The sequence below is a fragment of the Denticeps clupeoides genome, chromosome 5 (genome assembly GCF_900700375.1).
Source record: "Denticeps clupeoides chromosome 5, fDenClu1.1, whole genome shotgun sequence".
Taxonomy (NCBI): domain Eukaryota; kingdom Metazoa; phylum Chordata; class Actinopteri; order Clupeiformes; family Denticipitidae; genus Denticeps; species Denticeps clupeoides.
The window spans coordinates 15,131,978-15,141,182 of NC_041711.1; the positions used below are offsets into that span (position 1 = coordinate 15,131,978).

General features: G+C 40.6%; 1 protein-coding gene across 1 annotated transcript; it reads left to right on the plus strand.

Annotated features, from left to right (window-relative positions):
* Nucleotides 1-2,125: 2,125 nt before the first annotated feature.
* LOC114790432 (tryptophan 2,3-dioxygenase B-like) lies at nt 2,126-6,738 on the plus strand. The gene is made up of 12 exons (XM_028980496.1): nt 2,126-2,238; nt 2,311-2,410; nt 2,563-2,653; nt 2,764-2,831; nt 2,929-3,056; nt 3,286-3,472; nt 3,548-3,655; nt 3,738-3,849; nt 3,922-3,979; nt 4,067-4,146; nt 4,225-4,315; nt 4,599-6,738. Exons 1-12 carry the CDS (start codon nt 2,210-2,212, stop codon nt 4,759-4,761), a joined length of 1,215 nt encoding a protein of 404 aa, XP_028836329.1. The 5' UTR covers nt 2,126-2,209; the 3' UTR covers nt 4,762-6,738.
* The last annotated feature ends 2,467 nt before the right edge of the window (nt 6,739-9,205 follow it).

Below are 9,205 nucleotides of genomic sequence, written 5' to 3' on the forward strand. Positions count from 1 at the left end.
CTCAAGTCCCAAGTCAAGTGCCAAGTCAAGACAGGCAAGTCTCAAGTCAAGTCCTAAGTCCTGCAGTTTGAGTTTCGAGTCCTTTCAAGTCTGTTCAACCGCAGGATAATAATATATTTTCACCGATTGTGTATGCTTTTAAAATGTATTGTTTTTTTTAAAACAAGTGCAATTGAAACTGCAGAAATAAATAGTGCTGACATTGCACTATTAACTTCATTTTTAACATTTAACTCATATTTTTTAAGAATATTCTTCATTTTAAACCACTGCTTTACAGAATAAACTCATCTGAAGTGCAACTGTAATTATTTGAACAAAAAGTGCTAACATTGTATTTCCATGACATATTGCATTTCAATTAGTTCCACAGCAGTTTGTCCTGTCCTGTAACAAATACATGAACATAACAGACTTAACCGCGGGAAGTGGAAAATAAGATGTACTTGTGTTTACCAACTGTTTATTCAGTTAAATAGCTGCATCCATGTTACCACGTCACGTTTGATGTGGTAAATTCACAGTTCGAAGACTCGTTCTCGCCCCCTACAGTGCAATTCGGCTAGGTATACATCCACGCTAAGATATCAAGGTGAAAGTCATCATAGTGTAGCGGTTCTTCTTCTGCGTTGGGTAACTTTTTGATTTCGTTTCTTGAACCACAAATGATGAGCTGACACCCAAGAGATTTTCTGTGCAAAGTGTATTCTATGCAAAAAGCAAGGTCGCGTCACACATCGCGTCTTTCTGCACCTCTCTCTACAATATACAGTATTAAAAGAACATAAAAAATATTCACAAAATAACACACATGCAAAATATTCCTAATATGTACATAAATTAAAATGAAAAATAAAATGCACACAAACCCGACGCAACTCACAACTCACGCCATGTGTCCAAGAGACCTGAAACAAAAAACAAAATAAAAGTCTTTAGGAAATAATAACATAAAAGACACAAGAAAGAAGAAATATACTTATAAATCTACGTTACCGCAGCACGTTTTTATCGCACGATAAGAGTCTCACGTTACCGCAGCACGTTTTTATCGCCCGATAAGAGTCTCACGTTACCGCAGCACGTTTTTATCGCCCGATAAGAGTCTCACGTTACCGCAGCACGTTTTTATCGCCCGATAAGAGTCTCACGTTACCGCAGCACGTTTTTATCGCCCGATAAGAGTCTCACACAGCACGTTAACGCCGATAACAGCCCACCACTAATATGTATGTATTGTATGTCTTTGTTGGTGGCTAAAATACACGTTGCTGCTGACCGCCGTCTACTGTGTGCGATACTGTACATTGGCTAATGTTATGTATAAGTACCTCATCCTACCAGGTTTTAAAAAATCACTTTAATAAGTGTACAGATTACCAGTTTGCGACGTTAACAGCGAGTTTACAGCCTCACTGATTTAACTACTCAGCAAAGAAAAGTTAGCAAATAAGCGTTAGCATTCACCCAGAACTTACCGTTCTTTGTGCAACTTCAAATGTCGAACGAAGTCTCCGTCTGTAATCTTCGACCCGCATGTTTTGCATACTGCTATTCGTTTTTTGTTGACCACCTCGTAGTTTTTATATCCGAACGAAACTATCTTTATCATTTTGTCTAACTGGCGCGTTATTTGAGAGTTCCACTGCATTGGTTGTCCTGTAATTTGATTGGATGGATGCTGTTGGCTCAAAGCAATTGGATCTAATTTGATTGGATGTCTTGCCGACAGCGCACAGACGCACATATACACAGACATTGAAAGATACGGTAATAACATACGTTTTAATCTTTGGGTTTTCTGGGAAACAGCAAGTCTTGTCATGTCAAAAGGCTCAAGTCCAAGTGAAGTCACGAGTCAATGATGTTAAAGTCCGAGTCGAGTTGCAAGTCTCTTTACATTTTGTCAAGTCGAGTCTAAAGTCATCAAATTAATGACTCGAGTCTGACTCGAGTCCAAGTCATGTCACTCGAGTCCACACCTCTGAGATGCTGTAACAATGTATTTCCTCAGCCACATCTTGTCACAGAAATGCATAAAAATTTCCAAACCACAACTATGTGCATGCAAACAGGTCTGTCATGTGTCTTGACACCCAGAGGGCAGAGCTAAAAGATGTGTCATCGGCAAACCAAAGTATTTAAATAATGAAGAACTGAACTCCTACTACTCTTCCTGGAACGAGCAGAGAGACTACAAAAAATCAACATGTCTGGCTGTCCTTTCTTTGCTAAGAAGTAAGATTTTTATTTTTTTTTAGATTTTTATGACTTTGAAAAATTATTTAATTTGATTTTTATTCCAAACAGATTTTCTGCAAACGAACATCAGAGCAAAGAAGACGGGGATTCACATCCAAGGATCGTGAAAGCTGCCAAAGATGACTTTACTTACGGAGATTACTTACAGGTAAATAAAAAATGATCTTCTTTAAGATCCCGCTAACTCACTCCCACCTTGGCTTTATGACATTTGTCCCCCCAACAACAAACATGACACATGATTATTTATGATTTTCAATGTTCTCTGTCTAATGAACCTTCCATGTCTTTTGCTGACAGCTGGAAAAGATAGTGAATGCCCAGACACTGCAGAGTGAACTTAAAGGACAAAAGGTCCACGATGAGCATCTGTTTATCGTCACACATCAAGGTATTGGTCCCCAACGTTTTTTTTTTTTTGACTACTGCAACATTGCAAAACAGTTTTGTCTGCAAAAAAGAAAACAATTCACTTTTTTTTTTGTTGTTGCTGATCCTCAGCTTATGAACTGTGGTTCAAACAAATCTTGTGGGAACTTGATTCGGTCCGAGAGTTATTAACTGAGGAAGTGAGTGTCTATGGTTTCCTTGCAGCTAATCCATTTAAAAACTGTCAAGAGAAAGCTTTGTTTTAATAAAAGTTTGTTATTTCTGCTACTTCCCCAGGTTCAGGGCGAGCAGAACATGTTAAAGATGGTGAACAGAGTCCACAGGATCACAGTGATCTTGCGCCTCCTGCTAGACCAGTTTTCTGTTCTGGAGACTATGACACCAATGGATTTCTTTGATTTCAGGTATTCAATGTAAAATGTTAATATTCATTCACTACAGTCATAAAGGTTTTTAAATCAAGCTGTACATGATTTGAGACAAATCTTGTGGGCTTTCTTTGGATAATAAGCAGTTTGTGAACTGTGACCATGACAAGAATCACACAACATCTTGGATGGCCACTCTCCAACTACTGCTAAACCATCACAAACTCATCTTGCAGGACCTTCTGCTGTCTGCATGTTCTTGCAGGAAATTTCTGGCCTCTGCTTCAGGGTTCCAGAGCCTCCAGTTCCGTTTGCTGGAGAACAAGATCGGCATAGCCGACAAGCTAAGGGTTCCATACAACCGTCAACACTACAAGGATGACCTCCATGTGCAGGAGAGAGAAGCTATTCTCAAGTGTGAGCAGGAGCCAACACTACTGAAGCTTGTGGAGGTAAATGAAGGGCTGTTCAAGCAGGCTGCTCTTGTGAGATCAATGTAATGTAATATTGTGGTGTATTGTCCTCAGAAATGGCTGGAAAGGACACCAGGCCTGGAAAAAGATGGTTTCAACTTCTGGGCTAAGTTTGAAGCTAGTGTTGATGAGAGTTTCAAGCTTGAAAAACAAAAAATAGAGGTTTGTGCTGTATTTGGTTAGCTTTTTCACAACACTGAGCTGCTGGAAACAGTAAAAAAGAAACGTCTTTATCTGAAAACAGCAAATGCCAGACCCAGTGGCAAAGCATGAAATGTTGGAAGATCTCAACAGTCGGATCAAAGTTTTCACTTCCTTGTTTGACAGCAAAGAGCATGATCATCTTTTAATCAAAGGTCAGTGAACTGTTCACATTGAAGCCCTGTAATTTCAGGAAATGTTTAACCAGGCAGTGATTTGCCCCATAGGAGAACGAAGACTTTCCTACAAAGCCCTTCAAGGCGCACTGATGATCAACCTGTACAGGTACAGTGATGCAGATATTCCAAATGCTTTTAATTTCCAAAATTTTATTGTTGTGATGTATGATTGAATAGTTGAATAATTATATAGGGAGCTGCCTCGCTTCCAGCTCCGTTCCCAGCTGCTGACCCATCTCATGGAGTTTGACACACTAATGTCCAAGTGGAGATGTGAGTTGAACCCTCACAGTACTGTGATTACAAAAATGTTAATATAAAATTATAAAAACGCTTCTTAACTCTCATCAGACAACCACGTGTGCTTGGTACACCGAATGATTGGCAGCAAGGCTGGCACTGGTGGATCATCTGGTTATTATTACCTGCGAGCCACAATTAGGTGAGTTGGTGATGCCCAAAGATGTTTTCATAGCTGCATTTAATTTGCTTGTGTATTTAAATACCAGATACAGAATAAACAGGTTTTAACCTGAATGCCATGAAATACTACATACTGCTCCTGTCTGTTAACTTTTTATTTAATTTTTTTACATTTTGCATTTTTTTACATTTTTACATTTTGCACATTTTGTTCTCCACTCCTCTAGTTGTATAATATACTTTGTATATTATATAGTTAATATTATTTTATCATTATGCTTTTGTCCACTTGTCTTTTGTAGTGACCGCTACAAAGTGTTTGTGGATTTCTTCAACCTCTCCACCTACCTTGTGCCGCAAGACTGGGTGCCGAACCTCAACCCACATCTCTACACGTTCCCCTACACTGCGAATGACAGCTCCTACAGTTCATGCAGCTCTAGCAGCAGTGATGACTCAGACTAGGTCTCTCCCTCTCTCTCTCTATATATATATATAGAGAGAGAGTGAGAGTGAGAGAGAGTGAGAGAGAGAGAGGCTTTACCCCTGCAGTGAAAATAGGGTTCTAAACATGACAGAAGTTCTAACCATGTCAATTTCATAGACATGCTGGGAGTATCCCAAGGAATTTGACTTAAAAATTGAGCATGCAGGTACCAAAAATTAAAGTAGCAGTTCTGTGGAAGACCAAAAAAAAGAAGAATGCAAGTGACATTGGAATGCACTACATAACAGTTTATCAGAGGATCCTTATTAACTGTTAATTGGTTTATAGAGTTTTACTTGGCCTAGATATCAGGGAATCAAGTACAGTAAACCATGTGATTGTTCATTCTCAAACCGAAATTTCTATTTTTTGCTGTTTCCATCAAAACACTATTTTATCACTAAAAAAAGCTGCAAGCAAAGTTTAGTTTGTTAAGGATTTATGTTACACATCCAATAAGTTCCCTTTTAAACTCCACCGCTGCAGTAGAATTTTGCCAAGTATTCAGATTGGCCACTGAATCCATTGCTGCTAAATAGGGGGTTACATATCATATCTAAAACATACATATCTAAACATATCTAATCTGTTAAAAAATTCACTTAGAAAAGTGTTGGGGGACAAATGTGATTAAGCAGTAGAAATGTTGTATTCAAATGTTTTGTTATAATTTATGAAAATAGTCTATTCAGTGCATTTTTACTGTATATTTATGTTTATTTGGCTACAGTTCCTTGTATAATATAATACTCACTTATTATTAATACTATTTGTGTATTTTCAATGGCATTAAGCACATTTTTTATTATAAAAATGTCATGGCTGCCCACTGCTCACTAAGGGTAATGGTTAAAAGCAGAGGACACATTTTGTGTTGTCACCGCGTGCTGTGCTGCTGTGTATCACAATCACCTTCACTTCACTTCCTTTCCTTGAAGGAATATGAATGTTATTCTCTTTATTACAAAGCACCACTAGGAGGCAGACTCTGCACAGAAGTACCCATTCAATAATTTAAAAAAAAGAAACATTTCCTCTTGTTGGAGATGGAAGGCTGTGTTCTACAGAAAAGGAAATCTGTCTCGCACCCCCTCAATTAGCTCTTCAACTTTGCTGATTTCAAAGCAGATTTCACTCCACCCCTCTTCCTGGCCATTTCCTGTAGATGCTGACAGCCTTAATCACTCAGTGAGAAGAAAAACATTCACCAATTCTACAGAAATGTCTCGGGACAGGTCTTATGACCCCCAGATATTGATGAAAAACTTCATTAGAAGACAATGATTTGTCTTTGAGATGTGTCCCTGTGGTCTGTCTGTGCTCTGGCCTACATGTCAGCTTCTGCCAGTTTCTATCCATAAACCTTTCAGACAGGTACAGGTTCGACCTCAGGACCAGTAGTCCAGAACTATGAACAATAGCTGTTCCAAAACCTTCCAAAATTCTCAAAACAATTTAGTTTACTCTTTGTTTTTTTTGGACATATTCAGATTTATTTTGACACCACGTTCAACTAAAGAACAAAGGTGACCTAGTTCTCAACTGTGTACTTCCAGAGTGGAGTACAGCCATGCACAGGGGATGATGGGAATTCGAATAGATTTTTGCTCATAATTCCACCCATCTGGACAGCAGATGAGGGGAAAAAAGGGATTTATGGTACTGTCACCCGCCTTCAGGAGAAGTGTGTTCGGTTCAGGTCTGCTTTCAATTACCCATTGCCTTTTAAGGTTCTTGATTATGCTGCCAGTGTCCTCCTCAAAGTATTTTCTGGACGAGTCTCTTTCTCTCTCTTGCTCTCTGTCTCTAATTCTATGGCTGTTGAAATCACTGTTTCACTTTAGTCGTTTTCTTTTTTCTTTATTTTTAAACTTCCCTTTGCCTGTTTTCACCCATGTTAGTATGCACACGTTTTTGTGACTATCTACTGATGAATAAAAATGAGCCTAAATTAACTCTAACTTGCAATGGCTTAACGTGTCCTATGTCATATAAGGAAGCGCCACTAGGTGGAGCTGCGTGATTGTGGAAGTGGTCAAATTTAGATTTTTAAGATAGTTTGTAATCTAATATTATAGATAAGAGTCATATTTTAATCCAATAATAACATTACTATAAATCACATGAATTAATACAAAAAACAAAACTGCACACTGCACACCTCTTCTGTCAGTGTGGGGGTGTCGCCGACCCCTCCCGGCTCAGCCCCTTTGTGCGTCCGTTGGGACAAGCAGGCCTTATGCCACCCAGGGGGCTCTGGCACACTCAGCTCCTCTGGAGGCAGACCCAGGCCCCCGCCTGACCAGTCCTCCTTACCGGCTGGCAGTATTTTTGGTGCTGGCAGTGTCTTCCTGTCTGCAGCTGTTGGAAGATACTGCTAGCACCAAAAACACTGCCACCAAAAGCGTGTTCATCAAGCGTGTCTCTACTGTACTTAATGCGCTCAATGGTGGTGGATTGGCAGTGGGGTACACATTCCTCACGCCGTCGTCCCACGAGTGCTGCTGACCGTATCCTCCTGGCCGTCCCTACAACCACTCACCTACAGCAAACCCCACTACCACGTGTCCGGGGTTACCGCGGGGCCAGTCGAACGGCGCGACCCTTGTAAACGGACGGCCTCTCTCTTTATGGTCAGATTCCCGTCCCGGTGGTTCACGCCGAGGAACGCCCCGACACAATGCTGGGAAGAGCTCTCCTACGTCTTCTTCCTCTTCTGCACTTCATGTTGGGGCTGCACCCTTCTGGTCACGCCCGCAGGCTGACGGGGGAAGGAAGCGCAGAAACGGGAACAATGATTTATTAATTATAACGCAATGAAAAATGGCACGAGGGCCAAAGCAAAAGGAAACCAACAAAAATCAACCCGCAGTGTATGGTGATTGCCATGAACTAAACTCATACGTAAAGCAAGTAACAGTGTCCGCTGGAACGTTGCAGCCCTGATCTGTCGGCTGCACTCCGGTTTTATGGGAGTCTCAATCCATTAAGCCCAACTGGTGCCAGGTGCAATGGGTCGGGACCCCCTAATCGGGTGCATGGGCACCTGCTGTGACAACCCCACAGTCCCGGGGCATCACAATGTAATTCGCCATTGGGTATGAGGTGGTGACAAGGTGATCAAAATATCAAGAGTTGTCCCAGAAACATCATATGGCAGCATAAAAAAAACAAACCATGCCATGGTTTCATAATGTATTTCATACATTGTTTCATATTTTACCTTTTGTTATAAAATGCCAGACAGAGGAAAGCAGAATATAAAAGATTCCTTCTTAATACATGTGCAAGTTGCAATGTTTAATATCTGAATTGTTTAATGTGACAAACTAAATGACTTGATTAGACATCAGTTTTATTAGTCTCAATAAATGAAATGTTAAAATGACTGTAGCCATAATTATCCATATTTAATGTGGAAAATTCTTTCTCTACCACTACTTCTGCAGAGGTGTATTGGGTGATGGGTTATGCCTTCTCCTGTTCTCCTAAAAAAAACTGATTATCTGGCGTCAGAGTGTCTTGTTTTTGTCTTCAATGATTGGTTATAGCCTTTGTCATTGCCTATGAACCAGATGACCACAAAGTCACAGGTTCAAACCCTAACTTACTACCATTGTTTCCCTGAGCAAGACACTTTACCCCGAGTGTCTCCAGGGGGACTGTTCCTGTAACTACATTTACATTTACAGCATTTATCAGACGCCCTTATCCAGAGCAACTTACAATCAGTAGTTACAGGGACAGTGACCCCTGGAGCAACTTAGGGTTAAGTGTCTTGCTCAGGGACACAATGGTAGTAAGCGGGATTTGAACCTGGGTCTTCTGGTTCATAGGCGAGTGTGTTACCCACTAGGCTACTACCACCCTAACTACTGACTGCAAGTCGCTCTGGATAAGAAAGTCTGAGAAATGCTCTAAAAAATTGTCATTTTCGTCTCCTCTTTTTGCAGCCAATGCTCCAACCTTCCATGAGTGCAGCTGGTGCCTGACAGTATTTACATGTGTGTGGTCAGGATGTATATAAGCAGTCCATACAAAGGCTTACATGACCTACACATCTGCACCACCGGGGGGCTGGAACAATGTTTACTTATGTTTAGGATGAGTCTGTGATTTACGCCTTATTTGTTTCTACCCTTAAAAGTATTCTAGCATTGGTAAGTTTGTATGAATAAAAAGGTCATTCATGGCGACCTTTGTCTGCCTTTGGAGACTGTAGTAAATTCCTGCTTCTAGATTGCGACGTTCATTTTCCTGAGCCTCTGTAGTCTCCTGAGCTTCCCAGCGCTCAGAAGAACTGACCCCAGTAGGATAAATTGGTTGGCTCAGCTGTCCACCTCTGTAATATTTTACTCATCTCTCATTGTGAACATGGTGAAGAGCGAGCCATTGTCATTCCAGCTGGCTGGCCACAATCAT

Bases quoted from the DNA above. Each gene is read 5' to 3' on its own strand.
- LOC114790432 (XM_028980496.1), top strand. From the start codon at position 2,210: ATGTCTGGCTGTCCTTTCTTTGCTAAGAA. The intron at 2,654-2,763 runs GTATTGGTCCCC...GCTGATCCTCAG, and splicing joins GTTTATCGTCACACATCAAG to CTTATGAACTGTGGTTCAAA. The intron at 3,656-3,737 runs GTTTGTGCTGTA...ATCTGAAAACAG, and splicing joins TTGAAAAACAAAAAATAGAG to CAAATGCCAGACCCAGTGGC.